The sequence below is a fragment of the Varanus komodoensis genome, unplaced genomic scaffold, assembly GCF_004798865.1.
Source record: "Varanus komodoensis strain SLA01 unplaced genomic scaffold, ASM479886v1 scaffold4, whole genome shotgun sequence".
In the NCBI taxonomy this organism is placed as follows: domain Eukaryota; kingdom Metazoa; phylum Chordata; class Lepidosauria; order Squamata; family Varanidae; genus Varanus; species Varanus komodoensis.
Genome location: NW_025335941.1, coordinates 31,826,773 through 31,851,479, shown reverse-complemented (window position 1 = coordinate 31,851,479; position 24,707 = coordinate 31,826,773). Strand labels below are relative to the sequence as shown.

Sequence of the window (24,707 nt, the reverse complement as noted above, 5' to 3'; positions counted from 1 at the left end):
AAAGGATCTAACTGGAGCAGGGGGCAGTGAGGGGAGGAGCAAGGCACAGCCTTCTTAGGAAGAAGCCCAGCTATTCCTCAGTTCCTCTTCCTTCCAAGCAGGGGTTAAAGACACGGAGGGCTGACATTGGCTGTTTATGCCTTTTGGAGTGTGAGGGAAGCAGGGAGACAATCTGTGCTCCTCTTGCACTCAGCTGGATGCCTGAAGTCTTCCAGGTTTGGAGGGTTCTGGCAGCCAAACTGGACTAGCAGCATTCTAAGGCGCTGTGTAAATTGCTGAAAACAACACTGGGAAGAGTTTTGTGCCACCTGATAAACTAGCAAATATATCGTGACATAAACACATGTGGGTCAGAGTCTATGTTGTCCCCATATTTCAGTGAAACAAATACGCTTTGGTGTGAATTTGTGTTGCAATAGATTAGAAGATGTGGAAAGGTGGAAAGTAATTGTTTCTATATAGGTGTTTGTTTATACTGTGGTCATTTATTGCCTTCAGATCACACCCACCCTGAACAGATACTATATTTATCTGATTGAACAGTGCATTAGTATCTGTTCTCCACAGGAGTGTAAATCCAAATTGTCCCAGTCATCCACCTGAACTCACCCAAGCCTGCATCTTCCTGCTGGAATCTACATGCTCAGTGATGAACAAAACCCTTTTCCCAAACACAAGTAGCTGTCAAACAATGTTTCATCTCAAACTTTGAAAATAGCACAGTCTTCCTGCTAAACAAGTGGTTGAAAAGAGTGAGAAAAAGGGAAGGCAGACCTCCTTTCCTGCCTAATATGGAGTCAACTGGTTGTTTGGGCTAGACAACTTATGATGATTAATGAATTGGATAATGTTCAGGGATTCTTCATAAACCATATAGAGGGACTGAAATGCAAGATGTCAGAGGAATGGTGGGATTAAGTGATTAATCTGAGTCCAGGGAAGAGAAGACAGGTGAGTTGTTGTCAGTGTGTTGAAGGATGCATTAAAAGCACAATGTCAATCTTTTGTTTTCTCTGATCATTAAAGGGCCAATTAAAAGGGTTATTGTGCAAAACAATATCTGTACAGATCTTGTGAGTGCAACAGAGCTCTTTGCTGAACCAATATTAACAAGCAGTACGTCTACTTTTAGATCATGGCCAGTGACTCTACCATTATCTATCACTTTCCATGTTAAGCAGCTCACTTTCAAGTGAAGTGGTTGAGTTGTTTGATGCTTTCAGTGCAATCAGAAAAGGAAATCATTACCCAGGTAGGACACAGACACTAGTCTAAACTACAGCGCATAACATTCAGAAGTGCCTATATGTGTTCCAGATCTTTAGAAATGCAAGCAAGCTTCTGCAGTCTGTGAGTGGTTCTAACTGTTTGCATCTATGAGTCATATAACTTCTGTGCCGATCTTGCTGAATGGAGTGGGGGTTTATTTCCTTCCTGTGGGAAAGGCGGATTCTGCCAATTGTTCTCTGCTTTGTGGTGGTTGTGATTAAAAAGACACTAAGAATCTTTGATTAGGAGGAAGTAAGTTTGCTTGTTTTATGTATTCATTCTTTCTTCGGCTTTACTTCAAAGCCTGTGTCTGTAATATCCAGGGGTGGTGGGTGATGGGACACTGTAGAATTTGCATTTGGCTTTTAATCCTCAGTGCTGTCTTTTCAGATGCAGCAGCATATGCTGCTGATGGGTACAATACTTCTGATTTTTAATGTACAATTTCTCCCTTCTCTTTTTGCAGTTATAGATAGGCAAGGCTTCTCATAAGAAAACTGCATCTGTTATTACGCTCTGAAGCAAACTGCTGCTCTTTCCATACAACAGATCACAACTGAGGCTGAGAAATATTAGCAGGCCATTTAGGGTGCAAATTTAGGCTGCAATCTATTTAGGGTACAATCCATTGGCCTCTGCCTCTATGCACTGGAAGCACTGAGGAGAGCCTGGAGGATCAGCCTGCAGAGTCCTAGCCCCAAGGGTGCAGAACCTCAGAGCTGAGGGCCAAATAAACCTATGCCCCTGCCCCCTGCCAACAACATTGGATACCCTTAAGGTTGTGCCAGTATTTGAATACATGGCCAAATAAGAAGTAGACATGGAACCACCCAAGCCTCCTGGGACATGCATAGCCAGATGCATGAATGAAAAAGATACTTATTTGCATACACAATGCATATGCATAGGTTTAAATATATAAATTAATATAATTCAAATACAAATGCAGTATATTTACTATAGTGTGGATGACTGACCAAGTGCCTTGCTCAGTCTGCTGTTTGGGTCTTGTTCCTGTACAGCTTCAGGTTCCAGCTCTTCCTTCTGATAGTTCTTTATACCAAACTTGGACTTGGGCTGGACAACCATAAAAGAGAGGATACCTTCAGAACCAAGAATAGCCCACTGCCTGCTTTTCAAACCGTGATATGTTCTGAACCACTGAAACCAAGATACCTTCCAACATGCTTTCTCCTCTACCAACCTGCCTGATTACTGAAGCTTTTGGACCTTATGCTCCTGGTCTTCCTGTACAAAAGTAAAGAATCTTCTTGAACATGGAGAAGCATTCAAATACTGTAGATAAATAAAGCAGTTCCTTCAGGGGAACTGGTCCATGCTTGTATTTGCAAAGGCATTTAAGAGGACCTTCCCCTGTGTGTTCTTTCTTGACCTGTCACCATGTATTGATTCTTCACAGCTGTAAAAAAGTGGTAGATATAGTCTCCAGGGGCAATATAACCACTATGCATGGTCAATAAGGATTGTTATGAAGACAGCAAAACTCTAGACTGCAAGGGTTCTTGGATAAAATTGCTTCCCAGCCCCAGTGAGTAATAGGATCATAGAATACTAGAGTTGGAAGGTGCCAGGAAGGCAATCAGGTACAACCCCTTACTCAGTGCAGGGCTCCAGGTTAAAGCATCCCTGACAGATGGCTGTCCAGCTGCCTCTTGAATGCCCCTAGTGCAAGAGAACTCACAGCCTCCCCAGGCAATTGTTCCCATCGCCATACTGCTCTAACAGCGAAGTCTTTCCTAATCCCCAACCAGAATCTGGCTTCCTGTAACTTGAGCCCATGATTCTGTGTCCTGCGCTTTGGGATGATCAAGAAGAGATCCTCTGTGTGACAACCTTTCACGTATTTGAAAAGTGCTATCATAACTCCCCACAGTCTTCTCTTCTCCAGGCTAAACATACCCAGTTCTTTCAATCAGGCATGCTTTCAATCACGTATCATGTCCTTAACAATCATCCATCTAATAAGCAGTGGGAAGATATGGGTGAATTCTGAGTGGAAGCCAATGCTGTCTGCATCCCTGTGAAATCTGTTTATGAGAACAGGTGATGATGCCATAAAAGGTTCATCTGGAAGCACCTTCTCGCTTACACCAATGTCTTTATTGGAACCTTTTGGAAGGAGGGAGAATAATGTCTGAACAGGCTATGTGCCTGTATAAATATTACTTTATGGTTTATTTTACATGGGTTGCAGAATGGGGCCATTATGATACTAGATATCTACAGTGGACAATAATTTCAGTCCTGAGACAACTTTAATCTACCAAGGCAAATGTTTACCCATGAAAGATATTGGTACTGTAACAGTTTGCCTTATAAAGCTACAGAACCATTCTAAAATATGCAGGAAAGAAATCCCTGCCGAGTTTAAATCAGCTGTTTCCCACTAGGCCATGCTGCCTCTTCAACTGATGTCCAGCTGCATATATAGCCATAGCGAAGCACATTCTCCTTGGAATCTAGTATCTGTTTACCATGCAGAGGACTACATTGAAAAACATCTTAGATTGTAGGCCACAAGACAGAATGTAGGCAATGGAGGTATTTCCAGATAAGGCTTTTATTGTGTTATTGTCTTATTCGTTATGTTGGGGGGGGGGGGGGGGGAGGTTGGCAGACCATGTAATCTTAGATGTTGCTCCTCCTATGTCTTCCCAATTTGTCTTCCATCTTCTCAGAAAAAGATCCAGTAAGCAGAGAAAGGTGGAATAGATGGGTGTTGCCTCCTGGTTGACCTCTTTTTGTATCACATTAGGAACTCTCAGTCCAGGAGCATTGAGGGACTTTCTACACAAGGTTGTACCTACCACAAAAGTTGCATCTACTTTTGCTTTGTGGCAGAACTGAGATCCATGCTTTAAACAAACTGTTGTAACAAATCATGCACACACAATATGTTCTTTATGTAGAAAAGTTGTTAAGCTAAATTTCGAAAATATTTTAGAGATCTAGGGAGCTTTCCATGCTAGGCTGTTTTTTGTGTGTAATCACCTAGCTTCATTCATGGAAGTTAAATTGATCAAGATGATGATGTCATCTTCCACTTGTAACCCCCCATGTTTTCCCACAGCTTCTTCAACCCTTCAATCTTTTTTCCCCCTTTCCACAGAAAATCAATTAAGGAGAAAAAGACAGAATAGCTCCACAGTGTGCTTAACTAATACCATTAAGTATCCTCCATCTGAAAGCATCCTAACACCAAATCCCTATGTTGTTGTTAGTTGCAAAGTCGTGTCTGACCCATCGTGACCCCATGGACAACATTCCTCCAGGCCTTCCTGTCCTCCACCATCCCCTGGAGTCCACTTAGGTTCATGCCAACTGCTTCAGTGACTCCATCCAGCCACCTCATTCTCTGCCGTCCCCTTCTTCTTTTGCCATCTATTGTTCCCAGCATTAGACTCTTCTCCAGGGAGTCCTTCCTTCTCATTAGGTGGCCAAAGTACTTGAGTTTAATCTTCAGTATCTGGCCTTCTAAAGAGCAGTCAGGGTTGATCTCCTCTAGGACTGACCAGTTTGATCGCCTTGCCGTACAAGGGACTCGCAGGAGTCTCTGCCAGCACCACAATTCAAAGGCCTAAGTCCTTCGGCGCTCAGCCTTCCTTTTGATCCAGCTTTCACAGTCATACATTGTAATTGGGAAAACCATAGCCTTGACTATACACACTTTTGTTGGCAGGGTGATGTCTCTGCTTTTTAGTATGCTGTCTGGATTTGCCAAAGCTTTTCTCCCCAGGAGCAAGTGTCTTTTAATTTCTTGGTTGCAGTCCCCATCGGCAGTGATGTTGGAGCCCAGGAAAATAGAATCTGTCACTACCTCCATTTCTTCGTCATCTATTTGCCAGGAAGTGAGAGGATCAGATGCCATGATCTTAGTTTTCTTAATGTTGAGTTTCAAGCCAACTTTTGCACTCTCCTCCTTCACCCACATCAAGAGGCTCTTTAGTTCCTCTTCACTTTCTGCTATTAGAATGGTATCATCTGCGTATCTGAGGTTGTTGATATTTCTCCTAGCAATCTTAATTCCAGCTGGTGATTCATCTAGTCCCACCTTTCTCATGATGTTCTCTGCATAGAAGTTAAATAGACAGGGCGACAGTATACAGCCTTGCCGAACTCCTTTCTCGATTTTGAACCAATCAGTGGTTCCGTGTCCAGTTCTCACTGTTGCTTCTTGACCAGTATATAGGTTTCTCAAGAAACAAATAAGATGGTCAGGTACTCCCATCTCTTTAAGAACTTGCCACAATTTGTTGTGATCCACACAATCAAAGGCTTTAGCATAGTCAATGAAGCAGAAGTAGATGTTTTTCTGGAACTCCCTAGCTTTCTCCATGATCCAGCGTATGTTGGCAATTTGATCTCTAGTTCCTCTGCCTCTTTGAAATCCTGACTGTACTTCTGGAAGCCCTTGGTCCACATACTGCTGGAGCCTAGCTTGTAGGATTTTGAGCATCACTTTGCTAGCATGTGAAATGAGTGCAATGGTGTGGTAGTTTGAACATTCTTTGGCATTGCCCTTCTTTGGGATTGGAATGTAAACTGACCTTTTCCAATTCTGTGGCCACTGTTGAGTTGTCCAAATTTGCTGGCATATTGAGTGTAGCACTCTTACTGCATCATCTTTTAAGATTTTGAATAGCTCAGCTGGAATATGGTCTCCTCCACTAGCTTTGTTGTTGCTCAGACTTCCAAAGGCCCATTTGATTTCACATTCCAGGATGTCTGGCTCGAGGTCAGTGACCACCCCACTGTGGTTATCAGGGATGTTAACTCTTTCTTGTATAGTTCCTCTGTGTAATCTTGCCACCTCTTCTTAATCTCTTCTGCCTCTGTTAGGTCCCTGCCATTTTGATCCTTTATCATGCCCATCTTTGGATGAAACATTCCCTTCATATCTCCAATTTTCTTGAAGAGATCTCTGGTCCTCCCTATTCTATTGTTTTCTTCTATTTCTTTGCACTGTTAATTTAAGAAGGCATTCTTATCTCTTCTAGCTATTCTCTGAAATTCTGCATTCAGTTGGGTGTATCTTTCTCTTTCTCCCTTGCCTTTTGCTTCCCTTCTTTCCTCAGCTATTTGTAAAGTTTTCTCTGACAGTCATTTTGCTTTCTTGCATCTCTTTTTCTTTGGGATGGCTTTAGTTGCTACCTCTTGTACAGGGGTTTCAAACTCAACTTACCTGGGGGCTGCTGGAAGTAGAGTCTGGGTGAGGCTGGGCTGCATCAACTATTGCACCACCGCGGTGGTTGTGGGCCGCTCACCCGCCACCGGTGCTTTGAAGGCCGCAGGTCCCCTCCCCTGTGCCCCACCCATCCTGGCAATTGGCCCGCGGGCCACGAGTCTGAGACCCCTGCTCTTGTACAATGCTGTGAACCTCCCTCCATAGTTCTTCAGGCACTCTGTCTATCAGATCTAATTTCTTAAATCTATTTGTCAGCTCTACTGTATATTCATCAGGGATATAGTTCAGCGGAGCTACTCCCAGGTAAGTGTGCACAATGATTCACTTGGGGTGGGCAGAGGGAGATGGGATCTGCTCTTTTGTGTGCCCAGTGCTAAAAGCAGTCATGTGTTTACTATGCACCGAGATGAAGAATTATATAATATATACAGGGATATGTGCTAGGAGGGAGAGTCAAGGGGTTGTTTCTGTTGTATGTTTTGAAGGAATTTAATACAAATGTAAACAGTAAAATACCCCATGGTCTTCTCTACATGAGATCTACAACCTAGCACTTTATGGTGGTTTCTTCCATTTTCTTTGTGAGTGGATTAGAGCATTCTTCAAGGTTTTGTTTCAGGGGGTTTCTAGGTGTCCCTATACATCCCATTATATGACACAAGGTGGCACTGTGGTCTAGAGCAGAATTAGAAACACAGATGAAGCTTCTGTACAAAATCATGGTGCCATCTAGAAAATACCAGGCTTTGCTTGAATCACAAGGGAGGCCCTGGAGGATAAAAAACATTGTGGAAAAGCCCCAAGGCTTCCATGAACAAAGGTTCACAAGTGCACAATGAATGCCTCGTGAGGAAAAGACCTGAGTTGGAACTGACTCATTAGAGCTACTGCTGTTCCTCCAAAAAGAGTAGGAATATGTGGGGTCTTAACTTCAACCCCATTAATCATTATACTAAAATTAATTTTATCTTTTAAAGACATTTCTTCTTCAGAGTTTCCCTGTTTCTCCCTGCACCTAAGCACCTTCATCCTGCAGGAAGGAGCTCTTCCTTCTTTACAACATGCTTAGAGGACACCTGCTTGCAAGGGATTAGCAGGAACGACTCCCCTTCCACATTCTCTGGAAAGCCCCCTTTGTGAATAATAGAAACTGCCCCTAGAGTTCAAAAACTCTTTTTAGAGTGGAACCATCTGTGCTCTTCTGTTCTTCTCAGATGTGGCTTAACTGTAATTGTGAATGAAGAAACACAATTTATGTGCTTTTAAATGTCCATTGAGCAGGAAGGATAATGGAGAAGAAGGGAGGTTTATTTTATTTTATTTTATTTTATTTATCATTCAGAGTGCTCTCTCTGGAAGTCAAAGCGTCAACAGAAGGTAATGGGAGGCGCCCCGTTGTTATCCTCCGAGCGTGGACAAAGTTAATGTGAGCTCCGAAATGTGTTTTCCTTCTTGATACATTTGAGACTTGCTGATGATATCGTAGCGCCACCTACCGGCAGTTCCTCAAAACTGCTCCCTGGGGAACGGTAGCAAATGCTGTATATTCCACCGCTGTAATCAGTAAAGCGCACGCACGAAACTTCGTTACTGCAGCATCTTCTCCCATCCCCTCAGCCAAGAATTTTGCTGCTGTGATTTATTTGCTATAAAACCTATAAAACTGTATTCCAAATTCTACTACTTCTACTAATAAATAATTATTAGCACCAAAGTGCTAATAATGTGAAAAATAAACATTACTGCAACAGCTAATAAGGTCTTCATATGGAAAATGGAAGGGTGTACAGAAGTCAAATGCCTTCTGGAATATAAGTACTGGATACTCCTTATGTAAGAAATGTGTAGCTCTGGATTCCTGAGCTTTCCAAACACAACGTACAAGTACCTCCCACATTGATGGGAGTACAAAAGTTGCAGCAGGATCTGCTCTTTATCTACATATAACCATCTTTAATGTATCCCTTTACATTGCACTTGCAATTTTAAGAAGTTTTCCAGCAGTTGCATGGTGTGACAATCTTGTCATCTGGCTGTGTACTAGCATATTTTTTATAAATCTAAAAATCTTTTAATAACTGAGTAACTCAGAGCCCAGTCTCTCACATGCCTTCACAATAGGATTCTTGTACTGGCTGTTGCATTCTGTTGAGGTATAATTAATTCATTGGGACTTGTCACTTAAGGAACAACTCAGTCTCTCTTCTCAGCCCTCTGCCATCTCTTTTAGATTGGAAGCACCTTTCTGCAGGCCTGTGTTTAAAAGATGGAGTTGAATATAATCCTGCTGGATACACCAGTTATGTTACCAATACCTTCACAGAACCAAGTAATGGTTCAATAAACAGCTCATGGGTCAAATGTTCAATGCCAGTTATCTAATCTTCTAATTTTCCTGTTTACATTGATCATTTTGAAACTATCAGTGCAAGCTCCTGTGAAGCAAAAGGTCAAAAGGCAGATGAACAATGCATAAACCGGTAAGAGTCAGCCCAGAGGAAATTCCTTCCAAAGTGATATTAGAGACTTAAGTGACATTCCCTACTCTTGCTGTTCTATTGGAATCCAGTGGTTTGATTCAATGGCCATCCTTTCCCTGCACAATATCATAGATATGCATTTGATCAGACTGATGTACTGAAGGGAGGAGATGCCTTTTATTTGATAAACAGTCCTGCTTCTCTTATGGAGTTTTACTCAATCTGATGCCAAAAGCCCAGAACAACACTTGCCCCCTTTACACATTACTTTCATGAGGAGTCAAGGTGTTTTGAAAGGCTTTGTAGAACTGGGCTTGTTACTGGGTCCCCAGGAAAACATGACTTCTGATTGCTCTGCGCAACTGTCCACATATTTGCATGGAAGTCTGGGGCAGGAGAGTGTCTGGGCATGGCCTCTATGCCTATAAGCTTTCCTAGGTTCTGGAGCCCTGAGCAATCAGGAACCCTTGTCCTTAGGAGTCTGGCTACTGGTGTGGCCTAGCAGACTTTTATGCAGTTTGTCCCTTTGTGCAACCCATTTAGCGAATATTCTGAAATTGGCACCTGTAGTAGGGTGAGGAGTGGGGGGAGAGACTTTCAAACATTGGATTTAAATAGCTAGTTCTTTTGTTCTGCAAGATCATTTAGGCATTCTTGCCCAGACTTGGCAGGGAAAGGTCTCCATTGAAGATTTCACTATTTATTTTTCTCCCTGCTAGTATCTCAGAAGTAAATAACTACTAATCTTGTACAATGGAGCACGAGAAGGATAAATTATTGCAGAGACAAGTAGGAATCTCTCATCTTACCTTCACTGGCTTGTGCATTCCCACTGGCATGACAAGTGTCAGCAAACATGCTCCACCAAAACCTGACACAGAAGAATAATGACTGTTACCATGCCTCCCTGAGGCTAGGACCTCATGACCTAGGAACTACTGAGGACTAGAAAGTGACCTCTTGTGCACATCACATATATCATGTTGTGCTTGTGCTGTCATGTCCAATTGTGATGAATAGCTATAAGATCAATGAAACTGCGACCGTGTAATTTTTTTAGCATGTCGTGCAGATAGCTGTATATGCTGACCTCTTGCTCCTTTTTCTTCTTTTCCACTTAAAGGAAAGGGGGAGAAAGAGAGAGTTGGGGGGGGGGGGATCTGATGGAAACAATGCTTAAAAGAAGGCATCATGCCAATGAAATCCCAGGTAGCAAAATTGAAGCAGTTACTTAAAACACTTGCACTGAAAAGTTTTACTTGAAGCCTCTTCCTCATGTTTCTTCCTTTTCAGCTCATTCACACGCAGAGGTGCTGTTTCAGATTTTTGTAGGGCGGGGCAAGAACCAATAAAGTCCAGATGACAAGTGGCCCAGACCTGAATACATTCAAAGTCAGATGGAGGTAGACTAGAATGTGCTGACAAAATATTTCATGAGTCCCATTTTTCAAACGTCAAAAGATGAACTGCAGCAATATCAGCCATGACTTTGCACACACACCCTTCCCAGCAAAGGGTCTGTTCCCTTGGTAAAGCAAGGTGGGTAAGATACAGAGGTTTCTGCTGCATAGGTCACATGGTGTATTGGATTGGTTGCATTAGAACAATGGCAAGTAGACTATTTAGGTTCAACAACTAATGTAGTGGACTTTGCAGTATCCAAAGATCAAAATAAGGCTTTGCTTGTCTGGCTGGCCATCAGCCTTTTAGGAAGAGCACCAGGGATAACTGCCTTGAAGTTGCTTTCCCTGGGTATATCCCTTAGATCAGCCTTCCCCAACCAAATGGCTTTCAGAGGCATTTGGACCACAACTCCCAGAATTCCCATCCAGCAGGGGCATTGACTGGGAATTCTGGGTGTTGTAATCCAAACGTGTCTGGAAGGCAGAAGGTTGGGGAAGACTGCCTTAGATAAGAGTTGCTTTTGGCCCTGAGAACTAACACTGATTGTTTGTTTTATTCACATATTCATAGGCTGCTGTAATTGCCAGAGGCCTTCCTAGGTGGCTTTGCTTTGCTGAAGCAGCTTGGCCTCCTCTGGTTGCCAGGAAAGAGGATTATTCCCTGTGTATACGGACAGCCTTTAAAACAATGGGGAAAAGGAACTTTATAAAATCCATGGCAAGAGGTGTTATGCTCTCAGCTTGAGAGGAATTAATGCATCACTCACCCAGAAAACTTTGGAGGCTCACTGAGTGTCCCTTGGCCTCTTCAGGGACCAACAGAACCAAGGTGAATGTAAATTTTCTTTTGCTTGTTTGCATTCTGTATCCATATTTCATTATTGTATTCAATAACCTATATATCGTCTTTGGCAAAGGTGGTTTCATTTCTTCCTAGGTATCCTTAATTCTAAAATGAGGTACCTTGGCTGGACTAGGCACCTCAGGATTAATACACATTGGGTAAGAAACATAAATTATGCAGGGAAGACTCCAAAAATGGTATTGCTCCTGGCACTGTATCTACATGGAATGTATACATAGCATGGAAGAAAATATATGTGAGAATAAGCTGAACCTGAGCATGTAAACAAGGGTTGCTTCCACACAAAGATAAAACATATTTGAAAAGTCATCTTTGGAATCTGGAAAGTAGCAGCTGGATATGGCCCAGAACAACAGCATCATCCTATTTTGTTTACATACAGTCTGTCTGCCATTTAATGATGATTAGAGTAATCTCCTTTCTTATTGGAATCCTCGACCCTCAACCCATTGACTAACATTTATTTATTTAATTACACACCGCTACTGTTGTAAATGCTCTAAACAGATTCTAGAACAGTGAACAATTAGAAAATAAAAAAGTAAAAGAATTCAATGCTATCTTAAAAACAGAATATCGAAAAAAACCCTTGACTGGTCAAGCAAGGCAAGCATCTTAGAATACAGATGTTTTCAGGAGGTGCCAAAGCCTGCGCACTGCTACCAAAGGCAGGGAGTTGCCAAGAATTTACAGAGAATGCCCCAAAGGGAACACTGATAGTTTCACAGTCTGCTCACATGTCTTCCTTTACAGAGGATCTTCTGTTTGAGGACAACTTCTATTTGAGGGGCTGTTTAAAATGAAGAACCGTAAGACATGTTGTCCATCAACAGCTTGTACTCAGATGACAAATTGAACATACAGACATGCAAGTCTCCTAGTCATGCCCTTCCATGCTGCAGTAATGTGTCCTGTATTTCTATTTGAACTTTAATTACTATTATTATTTTTTTCATTTTACCTAGGCATAAATGAATTCTCTTAACTTATCAGCTGCAAAACCCCAGCTGCAATTATAAAAAAAGAAGACCCATTTAGCCCAGAAAGGGGCAGTCCCATTATTATTATTATTATTATTGTTATTATTATTATTATTATTATTATTATTATAACATTTCTATGCCGCCCCTTGCCGAAACCTTGGGGCGGCTTACAACACAATAAAATACATTGAAATACAATAGAACATAATAAATGACCATTAAATACAAAAATACAAAAAATACACTGAGTTACAAATATAAAATTAAAATTATCAGTATAAAATAAGTAAATAAAAATATAGGAGGAGAAAGAGAAGGAAGAAGTTGCCCTGGCCAGATCATATGTTTTCTACTTGGTTCCAAAAGGGAGAGTATGAGGAGTCAGGTCTCTCCAATTAAAGCTAATCTTTCCTCTACTGTTAAAGAAGGCAGTGTCCAGTACGTTGAATCATCTTCAGTATCTCTACAGGAGGTATGCAGACCATACCAGAAAAACTTGAGACCATTGCAGTACTGAGGAAGGAAACACATGAGAATTGTAACCCAGGGTTACTGGGTTTAAGCTGGGCTTCAACAGAGAAAGTGATCTGTTCCCTTTAACTATAACATTAGCAAGGTCTGCATATAACAATTCTTGTCTGAACACTCGATTATGTCTCTAATGTGGAACCAGGTATAAGTGAACTACTGGTAGGAAAATTAAGTGGACACCAGCAGTTAATTTAGCTGTATCTCATTTTCTTTATAAGGATGATTTAATGGCAATCCATGCTGTGATTTTCTCTACCACTTCTGTGACCAAGAAACCATTTAACAGTCCAGCTGATAGATTGCAAGACCAATTGAGAATAGATGGAGAATAACAGACCGAGAAGAATTTAGTCATCTTTTAGGTGATTTGATAGACAGTGTAAACAGACTAAAAGACAGCTGGTGAGACTTTACTGAAAATACAGTTGTTCCAATTCAGGCCTTTTGTCTAATGAAAAGGTTTCCCTTAGACGAAAGTATACATTTCTGGTAAGTAGAAAAAACACAACAAGCTGAAAAACAAGCTTGACAAACTTTTAAAGATAGGGATCGCTCCCTTTTCTGGTGAACAATATCAGGTGTACTAGGAAATCTGTACAGTCCCTGTATGTACTATTGGACCAGATGAATGGATGCAATATTATCACTTATTATATCCGGATCATTATGGGGATACCATCCAAATAGCAGAAACTTTAGGAACTGTACCTAGGTGGCCACCAGTATTATTAACTGAGGTTAAGAACTTTATTTCTCAACTAAAAAGTAATAAAACATCAAATATTGATTTTTTTACTACCAGAAACTTTGAAATTTAATATTGACTGGTAGGTTCCTCTTTGGTGGTATTATTTGTATTTACTGATTCAACAGGGAAACTGCCTGAACCCTGGGGCACAGAAATAGTAGTTTCCATATTTTAAAGAGGTTTGCCTTATTAGTTTATGTGTTACTATTAAATTATGTGAGGCATCATTATAACAAGTTAATTGATTGGATAACTGATGAATTTATTCTAGCTTAAGATCCTGTGGGGTTCAGACAATTGAGATCCACAGTACTTTATTGCTTTGTCCTAGCCCATTTAATCAATAAATAAGCTAGGAAGTTAGTTGGTGTGTTATATACAGCTTTCATTGATCTGAAGGCAATGTCTCAATTTCCTGTGCAAGATAAATTAATTCTTAACCATAGAAAAAAATACTCATTTTTATTATGCTTTTATATAATACTAGCTAACTGAAGGTTTGATGTTCTACAGATGGACAACTTACAGAGCCTGTGCTAATCACAAAGGGAGTAAAATAAGAGTGTATTCTGGCTCCTGTATTGCTAATATTGTATCAATATAAATGATATGGTTAAGAATTTAAGATCTCCAGTGTTTCATGTCTCTAAACTGCCTTCAAAACCTGTCTCCATCCTTTGTGTGTAGATGATGCTGTTCTCTCTCAAACTAACGTGGGCTTTAGAAGATTACTGAAGGTATTTTCTGAGTATCGTCATGAAGAATTCAGCTAGCTGTGAATTGCAATTGCATAAAGTAACGGTATCCTATAGACAACATAGGGTCCACAAGTGGTTTATTGATAAACGGCTAATTGAGCAAGTCAAAGTCTTTAAATATCTTGGATTTTTTCAGTCAACAGGATCCTGGATAGCCCATCAGAAATATGTGGTGGGAAAAGTATCTCAAAGTTCTAAAATTCTGACATGCTTTTTTTCTGTACCAAAGGGGAGAATTACATACCCTTAACACTTGAAGTTTGTAGATCTAAAACTTTAGTACAGTTATGGGGTGATTCCTACTCCAGAGATGTGGAAGCTGTTCAGTCTAAGTTTTTAAGACTTTTATTTGTTCTATATTGCATTCCAAATGTTTTGTTGTGCCTGGAAGCTAATCTTCCTTCCATCAATTTACAGGCCTGGTGTACGATGCATAATTATTGGCTTTGGCTGTACTAACTCCCTCTGGATTACTTTCTTTGATTGTGCAGAAGTTTCATGAGAGTGCTTCAATGAAGTTATCACCACAAAACTTCGTTTTCTGGCTTATCACTGCAGCATTGTTAGGATTCACCGAAGCAAAAGGCTTAATCAGCATTTATATTATATTGAATAATAGAATAATTTGGCTACTGCAAGAAACTCCTTCTTATGGTATGGCCATTTTCCATCCAGATATTTTGACAGATTGGCACCTTTCTTGGAACACTTAATAGTTTAATAGTTTCCAAAAGTCAATCATGCTTACCATTTGAATATTTGTGCTGTTCAAAGCCATTCACATACATCACTATGCCTTGAAACAATTCTGTAAGGATTTGGCCTTTGACTGTATCTTAAGGACATCGGAAGAACTTTGTTAGATCAGACTGATGAACTCTCCAGTCCAGGTTTACACCATGACCAGTTGCATGTCAATTCGAGGCCCATGAACAGGACATAAAGGCAACTGCCTTCTCTTGCTTCTCATCTCCCCAACATTTAGCCTGAACTTTCAACTCTAGGTAAAACATTTTACAGTCTTAATGACAAGTTATATTAGAGATTGTTGCTTCTGATCCTGAGGACTGAATATAGCCCTCAAAACTAGTAGCAACCCGATAGCTTCAGGGTACATGGTTGGCTGGAACATCCTGGGAGTTGTAGGGCTTTTTCTGCCTAAGTAGGCAAAGGATTGTGCTCTTATCATCCATACTTTTGCTAAGCCCATTCTAAAACAATCCATTTTGGGATCCTAATGGCACTTAATTCCTTTGTTTAACAAGGCATTGCCAGTTTCCGCATTGTATTCCTCAACCTGAAAGAGAGGACCTATAGGACTGCCTGGTGGATTCATATCTTAAGGCAACATTTGAACTGAGTGGTTTTCGAACTTGTGCTCTTATTTATTTATTTGCTACGTTTGTGCTTTCGTTATATGCCATCAAGTCACTTTGACTTACAGTGAGCTCCAAATGGATGCTCTCCAAAATGCCCTTTCCTTTGCAGCCGTACTCTTACATTTTTAAACCTATTAATAATTTAAAACAAAAATACTGTATAAAATAGAGTATAGAATTTGAATTCTTTACTTCAGTGTAAAATAAAGTTAACACTGCAGTGTAAAATAAAAGTGATAACAAAAGTAAAACTTAGCAGCAGTACAAAGATATTAAAATATGATACAGAATTTAAGAGACTGAAACTAAACTAATCCTGAGAGAATTCCTCAGAAATTAACTAATGCAGTGTACTTCTAGCTCCAAATTCAGATGCCTGATTATAAAGAAGAAAAGCCCTATTAGTTCTATAACCCCACATGTGATCAGGCATATATTGCTAATTAGTGTGCTTTTTCTCAGGCAACTGATATTCTATCACTACTTGTCATGCAATGCTGCAAAACATTTTGCTTAGAACTGAACATTCAGGCTAAATTTGACTACCATTCAGGCTAAATTTGACTACCATAATTTGACAGTACGGGGCAAGTACAAACTGAATGTCTGTGTTTGTAACAGCTGCAGATACTGGTTCACTGGTTTCCTGTAAGCATGCACTTCCTTTCAGTAACATGAAAAAGGAAGTATTTAAAGTATTACCTACTACATGAAGAGAAGAATCCTTCTGTCGCTTCTGACTATAGGGACAGAATTTCTTGCAGAGAAAAAACAATGTGGAGATTTTGTGGTGGGTTTTATTTTATTTAAAATCTTTTCCCAGATGTGAAGATGGCAATACGAAGTCTGTTTCTTCTACATTATTTCTTCATCCTAATAGGCTTCATCAGTGGTAAGTGAACTTTCTTGCAGCAGATATTCCTATTATGTTGTTCAAGTTCTTGTATGACTGAGCAGACTGTTAAAACCAAAGGCATTGTGGCTGTTATCGCTCTTTCAAGTGTTAAGCACTTATCTTGCACATTTCTGACTGGTCTCCCTTGGTTACATAGTGCTAGATTAAATCAGCTATCCTCAACTCTGTGCTCTCCAGATGTTTTAGACTACAACTTCCATCTGCCCCTGCCATCATGGCCTATAGTCAGCGTGATAGAAGTTGTAAGTCTGAACTACGTAAATCTTTGCTCCATTCTAGCCAGCAGTTCTTATGTTTCTTTCAATTTTTTTTTTTGTTTTCAGAAGAAGTATTCTAATAACTAGTAAATTAAAGGTTCTTAATGTTTATTATTAATTATAAAATAATAACATTTGAAGTTCATTTTAAATGAAAAGACTGGGTTGTTTGGCACTTCCACCCTGCCCTGAAATACAGAATGTAACATGGTATAAATAAGAGCAGTTTTTTCATATGATCATTCATTTCATTTAGCTACAGTCTCATGGCTGAAGCTCTCTAGGTGGTTTACACAGTCCATAAAAACACATGATAAAAGTATGATAAAAATATCATAAAATTGGAAACATATTAAAAAGTTTCAAAGAACTTAAAACAGATAATAAAACAAAAGAATGGCTCTGCAAAAGACCTGGGTGGACAAGTCTTTAAAAGCATCAGAAAAGAGGGCCTTCTTAAGCTGGCACTAAGATGGCAGGTTCTGCTCCAGATGTGCTGTAGTGGGGAGGTTATTCCATAGATGACACCACAAAGAAAGCCTGCCCTCAGTTGGCACCCTCCATACTTCCCTTGGAGTTGGCACATTTTAGAATCTTGTTACTGAAATCCTGCAGTGATTTTACACAGCTTTCTTCCCACCTTCAGCTGCATTTTGCAGGGCCTGAGCAGGAGAATATCCTACTGGTAGCAAGCAGCCATCCCATCCTGACTGGTAGCCATTGTTAGTTTCATCCCCATCAATCTTTGTGAAGCTGCCGAGGTTCCAACGACTGATTTTCCCGATGCACTCATGTGTTGACACAGCAGGACTCCTGTAAGCAGCTGAGTCACTGTGCAGGATAATGGACCTAAATACAGATCAAACAGCCAAAACGTTGTCAGCCATGCTGAACAACTCTGCCCTGATGACAGACCTCTCACAACAACTTGAAAGATTACAGACACTCGAAGATGCAAGATGTCTGGAGATAAAAGGGCTATTAATAAAAGTTAAGCATTAAAATATTTATTCCTGACTCCCTGTTGATGTTGCACTTTGATCTTCAAACATGCTCTTAAGAATAATTCTCAGGAAGAATTTCCTGTGTAGAGCCTGTCAAAAGTGAAACAGTTTCCTGCATGTGAGATGCTGAATGAGGCTCATCCTTTGAGATTTATATTCTTCTTTCTTCCTCAATAGAAAAATATATATTACTGCTCTTCATTGTAATTTTTCCTTCCAGGATCATTTGCATGCTCCAGAAAGAACAAGAGCCACTACATTTAACCCTTTCTGCCACTGCCACATTAAATCCCATGCCACCAAGTGATGCACCTCCCTTACCTTTGCAGGAACTGGAAAAAGCAGCTGCCCAGGCCTCACAAGAGCCTCACAGCCACTTTATCCAGCTAAGAATCTCTTGGTGAAAGAAGTGCAGGGCAGGTGGCTACTCCAGGGAATCTGGCTGGCTGCTTTCTCCCTTTAGCAAATGGTGGGAGAACAGCTGGCAGGACTTCCTAGAGAACATGCTCTGGGCAGCAGTGGTGGTGGGGACTCCTGGCAGGGATGAAGACAGTATCTAAATCTGGCATTTACCATGCCCTGCTACCTGATACCAGCTCCTCAGCATGCTTCATGTGTGCGTCAGCTCTGCTTTACTGCAACATCTTGAGACCAGGATAGCTACATTTTAGGCCCTAGATTGTGGGCCACTCACTATCCAATGTGTGACAGGGTGACCCAGGATCAAGGCTTTTCTATTTTAAATCCCTTCCTTTATAACTAGTTTCCCAGGAATAGGTAATAATAATACAAATAAATACCCAAAACAATATAAAACGATACAATGTGCAAAGTGTGCATCCACGAATACGAACTTTAAGGGAAGTTAAATCCAAGCAAGGTTAGGTATTCTTAATTCCTACTGACACCAAGAGGAATAGTTAATCCCAACAGGCTTGATTTCAATACTGCTTGTGCGCAATTTACTCTCTGTATGGAGCCAAACTGTTTAAGGTATCTTGAATGCTTCATTCTGCACGAACAAGTTAGAAAAATGATAGTGGGAGAGACCAATCACTGGCATATGTAAAACTGACCATGTGTTAATCTTTATTGACTTGCAGCCCAGACCGGAATCATCATTAAAAATGAGGAAACCATCCATGCTTTTCCCGGTGATGATGTGACTCTTATGTGCCGTATCCTGAAAGGAAAGAAAATCCATATAACACAAACTCAGTGGTCGAAAGTTGCTGACGGTCCATCAAGAAGGCTAGCTGTTTATAACCCTCAGTATGGTACACAGTATGGTGAAATGGATTCTGGCTACTCTGTAAGCTACCGCAAAGGCTCCCACAATTGCTTGGAGGGCTTCAGCAGGAATGCCATCCACAGCGTTGCTACAGAAAATGACAACAAATGCTACGAGTGGATTTTACACTTGACAAATGTTAGCCTTGAGCAATCTGGCTTTTATAAGTGCATCTTTACTGCATTTCCAACTGGACCAAGCAGCTCAAAAATCAATCTTACCATTAAGAAGAGGGGTAAGTAGTAGTGGACATTTTCCTTTTAAAACGTGAGATCACTTTATCACCATCATTCACTATGATGCAAGATTTATACTTGCATTATGCTATTGGCTGACAGTGCTCCTGTTGCAACTGTTCTTTTGTCATTGAAAGTGATGTGCTTCAGCTTTCATTGTGTAAGAACTGCAGATGTTTCCCCTTCTGATCCTATTCAGAACAGGAATAGCAGGGAAAGTAGGTAGAAATAGATAGCAGTACAATTGTAAGAAGGCCTTTGAGCAGATGAGCAGACTCAGCTTGGCAACATGAACAGGAAAGCCCCTAAAGGCAGCAGAACTTACATTTTGAAATAAGTGAAATAAGATACACTACTAACTAAAGAGTATACTTGTATATCAGTCTGGAGCCAAAAGCAATGGTCAGGAACCTTACATCATGGGCCAGCTTAATTCCCCAGAGTCAACATGTAGCTCTCCACAGAAGGCCACGTAACAGTTTCCTGGCCATGCCCTATTCCAGTGTGTCAGCCTTAGACTCAGGAATAAAACTAATCTGGGTTGATGAGCATCCCTGTAACTGCAATATGCACAACTAATAAATTTAAGTTCAGGATTTCCTTCGGTTTTGCATGCTAGAGATACCACTTCATGAGAAGTCAAGACTCGCTGGAGAAGACAATGATGCTAGGTAAAGTCAAAGGCAGAAGAGGAAGACCAACTATGAGATGGCTGAGCTCCATAAAGGAGCCACAGTCTTGAGTTTACAAGAGCTGAGCAGGGCTGTCAAGGACAGGACATTTTGGAAGTTGCTGTAAGTCAACTTGGCAGCATTTAACAACAAAAAAGAGCTTGACAGAGTAATGATTCCAAAGATTTGGATGCTGGTGAAATGGGAAGAATGTCTAGGAAAGGGAAAGGCAGGGTAATGATCACCAGATGTTTTGGACTACAACTCCCATCAGACCCAGACAGCATGGCCAGTGGTTAGAGGTTATGGGAGCTACAAGTAGTAAAACCGATGGAATGTTGAAGATATACCTTTATACGTCTACCTTGCTGCTTCTCTCTTTTGAGCTATGTTCTTTGCTTCTTGCTGCCCTGTGACCTCAGTGCCAGCTTTATCACTGCCACTGAAACAGGACAAAAGTCAAATAACTACTGTTCACAGTCTGTTTATTTGATTTGCTCTTTCTGAAGTGAAAAAATCTTTGAGTACCAAAAACCATTAGCAAAAACACACACCGAGGAGTCAGCTTTTCAACGGACTCAAGTAGAACATGCTCTGAAACTGAGTCAGAGGATGAGGGATATTAGTCATGAAGAAAACATAACTGCACATCAAAGTAAAACAGTCCATCTGCAGGAAAGAGAGCCACCCCAGATCACTGGGGAGTGATAACTGGCAGACATGAAGGACCAGAGGAATGAGTATTACAACAAAACTGAATCAAAGAATGATGAAATAAAATTGTTAACACAGCATTGGGAGAATGCAGAGAGAACGTTAAACTATTCCGCTATTTAACTGACCTCCTCCTGACCTTAATTTAAACCATCTGGTCTGTATTCCTCAGCTGTTCTCTGCTTGGGATGTTCACTTGTTTACAGATTATTAATCTACTGTTTTTCAAGGCTTTGGCCTTGTTGTCCAGAATTAATGCTGAACTATTCTTTGGCACTGTCAGAACTAGCAAACCTTGGACATGACAGCAAAGTACAGTTAATTTCAAACTGAAGCAATACTTCTGCCCTCCTTGCAGCCACACCAGTGGAGGAAGAGCAGACGGAAAACATGTGCACTCAGGCATATTCCCATAGCAATTAAACTGATCTACACTAGGCATTTTTACCAGTCTTGTGATGTCTGACTCACTACATGTCACATGACACTCATCCCAAAGCACCCACTTCACACCACTCCTGCCATTATACCCCAGTCTTCCTCAGATCAGTTCCATCACACCACTTTATATGTTGTGTTTCTTCCAGTGCTTATTAGACTTGCAGTACTGCTCTGGGTGGAAGACAAGTGCCTTCAGTGGGCTAGTGGGCTGGTAGGGAGTGGTGTTACAAGAGGAGGTGTCCTATCAGGCTTAAACAAAATGGCAGCAACTCTTAGAAGAAGACAAAACCAATCAGTCTTTTGCTCCTCCCTTAGCCACCCCCAACCATGATCCCCCCTCTGACTTGCCGAATCTGGAGAGCAAATGCAATGCTTCCTCCATTTGTCCATAAGGATCAGCTACATATATATTCAGAAGGAAATCATATTATCTTTAATGGTGTTCAGTCAGAAGAAAATAACATTGTCTTCAATTGTGCTTATGTAACACGGGTAAGTTCTATCGCTTACATTGCAGCACAACTTTACATACAAAGTAAGCCTCTTCTTATCAACAATTTTATAACAAAACAGTAGGAATAATTATAATAACAAAATACTACAACCTGTGCACCCAAGTCCCTGGCAACAGCACCAATACAAATAAAACTGGCTGTAGAGCTGCAAAATTCAAGTGTCCTTTTGGATCCAGCTCATAGATAAGAATCCAGAATGTCCTCTTCAACTGATCTGAATATCCACGACACAGAAGGGTCGGCTGTACATGCAGAATCTTCAGAAACCTGGAATAAAATGCCAATTCAATTGTATTTACATGAATTCAATATGTGGATTCACCCACAACAAAAACATGTAGGAATTATACCTAGACCAAGCTGGCAAGGGCCTTAGTGGCAACAACAGCTCTCGCCTCTTCAGTTTCCTTACTCCTTTTTATTCAAATTTCTACAGCCCGGCTCTTTCTTAGTCCTACCTCTTTGGGCTGCACCAATATTTCATAGAAGTTGCACTTACTCAGAAGTAAACCACATTGGTGCTTACTCTAGGAAAAGAGAGCATGAAAGAGGGACTGTACTTCCTTCTGGAGTTGCTTTTGCGTAGAAAGGATTAAGGTTAATGATTCCACTGTCTTCACCCCATGGGAGGTGAAGGCACCATAGCTTTCCCCACTTTTCTCTCATCAATTTTTTCTTCTCCACAATTGTTGGTGGGGAGCTGTCATTAATAAATAAATAACCCCTCAGCTCCTTCCCTCCTTCACACTTGTCCATAATGGATTTTAAAAGGTATCAACTATTTTTTTTTAAAGACCACATATGCCCTGTCTAATTCTTACTATTTATTCTGCAATTGTATTTTTTGTGTGATATAATATCACATTTTCAGCACAGTGGAAACTATGCTGCATTGATTAGCATGTGCTCCAACAATGGAAAATACCTTGATGGTGTTTTAGCACAGCATTCTGACACTAAGATTGGGATGCAATGCTAGATGAGTACCAAAGAAGACAAATCATTCTTCATTAGGGATGTTTAGCGGTGTCGGTTAATTTCAGAGAAATCTGGGCAAACACCTTTATGGGGAACCTTCCATTACTATTGTTTTTATAGTAGTATTGTAATGTATGTATTGTTTTTACATTTCTTTTACATTGTGAGCCATTTCAGGCACATTTTGTGGAAAAGCTGCATACACATGAAATTAAATGGAAAAAATGATCAAAGTATTCCCTGCTATGTCAAAATGTGATTTATATCTATGGTTGTTTCTAAATGTGCACCTAGAAATTAGAACAAGCAATTTTTTTAAAGTCAGTGCCCTGTTCTGTCTTCTCTTTCCTATGCATTTCCTTGATATTGGGTGGGGGAGGGGAGTGATGTGCAAATATCCTCTCATCCTTTGGACAGAGATCCAGGTATTTGACTTCCATTGCCATGCCCCGTGCCCATCCCGTGCCCAGTAACTTGGCAGCTGAGCTACTTCCAGGGTGTGTTGAGTGAAGTCAAGTCCTTTAAATCTCACTGGATAGAAAATGTATGTTTTTATTTAAATAAACTTTTCAGATATTGATATGTTAACAAAAGAAGAGAAACATGGTCATTTCTTTCTATTCTGTTCCTTCTGAATTCTCATTTCTCACATATTCCACTGTCTATATTCAGAGTTAGAATGAATTTCTAGACTTAATATACTTGTAGAATATAGTCAGCAAGTCTAAGCCAGCAATGCAGAGAAATCCTGTTTGGAAAGAACTATATGCTGTGATTTTAAACTCTCTCTCTCTCTCTCTCTCTCTCTCTCTCTCTCTCTCTCTCTCTCTCTCTCCCCCCCTCCCTCCCTCCCTCCCCTTTCTTCCTTTTGCTACAAAGTGGAAGATAGCAAGAGTTTTGTGGTTGAAGCATTACTAAACCAGACACTGGAAATTCCATGCTTTAAAGATATGCCTTTTGTAAATGGCACTTTGAAATGGCTACTGGTGAGTAACAATTTGTCAGTCACTTTTAAGAAAAAGTGATGTTCTATTTTTTTCACACAAACAGAAACATTCGGATTGAACTGTGAGTCTTAAGATCCAGACTCATAACCTTATGAAAGAGAATGTCTCTAATTTCAGTTTCAGGACGCAAATTTCTTCCAGAGTTTATAGTAAAGACACTGCAGTAACAAAGGAACACTACACATGCCAGATCATTGGAGAGGAGTACATTCAAATAAAGATAACTGAGTACTACCAAGGTTATGTGTGCTTCAGCATATATGTTCACTTGACTAGGAGAACTCTGCATTCTTATCACAGACCTGCCTGGACTCTGTGCATGGAGTTAGTCTGCAGGAGAAGAAAAGCAAACTATAGAAGCAGCTACATTAGCATCTTGGAAAACAGATGGCTTTTTGGGACATGGGATTACATGGACAGCCATACCCATGACAACGATGTTTAGTGTTCCGGCAATCAGTGTGTTTTGTTTTTCTTAGCCTTACATGCTACGTGAAGATACTCAGTGAGCACATCCTTGGGGTTATTAGATCATTGCAAATGAATTCATTATTTCCCACCTATTTTGTTAAACCTCAGATTTTATTGTTTCTGTTGGCTTTTGGACTTCTTATAAGATTCTAATGAGACTGGCATGCTATACTCACTTGCCAGGGAGCAAAATATATGAGGCTCGCTCCTGAATGGACATGCATAGGATGGTACAGTTAATATATCTCGCATTTTTCTTAAATAGTTGCTGCAGGAGGTATCAGGAAAGTGTAGAGAGGAATTAACTCTGTCCCTATATGTGATAGTATGAACAGAAATCTCCTAAGTTGCTCTTTCTGCAGGAGAAAAGCTAAATAAATAGCTTTATTGGCATAATGGCATAAATAACTCCTTTAGATTCATCAGATTTTCACTAGAATCATATAACGCAAAGGAAGTTATTTTTTGTTTAAAGGCTAAGACACACCTCTTAAAGAAAAGGTGATCACATTCAGCGCAGTGCACCGTTTGGTTCTATGACTGCCACAGCTACAGGACACAGATCTTAAAACAGAATGTAAAAG

The 24,707-nt window shown here is 40.5% G+C and overlaps 1 protein-coding gene across 1 annotated transcript in view; it reads left to right on the top strand.

Moving 5' to 3' along the window:
• The first annotated feature begins 16,344 nt into the window (after nt 1–16,344).
• Nucleotides 16,345–24,707, top strand: part of CD96 (CD96 molecule) — a 32,534-nt gene continuing 24,171 nt past the window's right edge. The window contains exons 1-3 of the mRNA XM_044442687.1: nt 16,345–16,514; nt 18,903–19,325; nt 23,525–23,631. Coding sequence (XP_044298622.1) covers nt 16,454–16,514; nt 18,903–19,325; nt 23,525–23,631 — 591 coding nt within the window. The 5' untranslated portion in view covers nt 16,345–16,453. The remainder of the gene's footprint in view (nt 16,515–18,902; nt 19,326–23,524; nt 23,632–24,707) is intronic.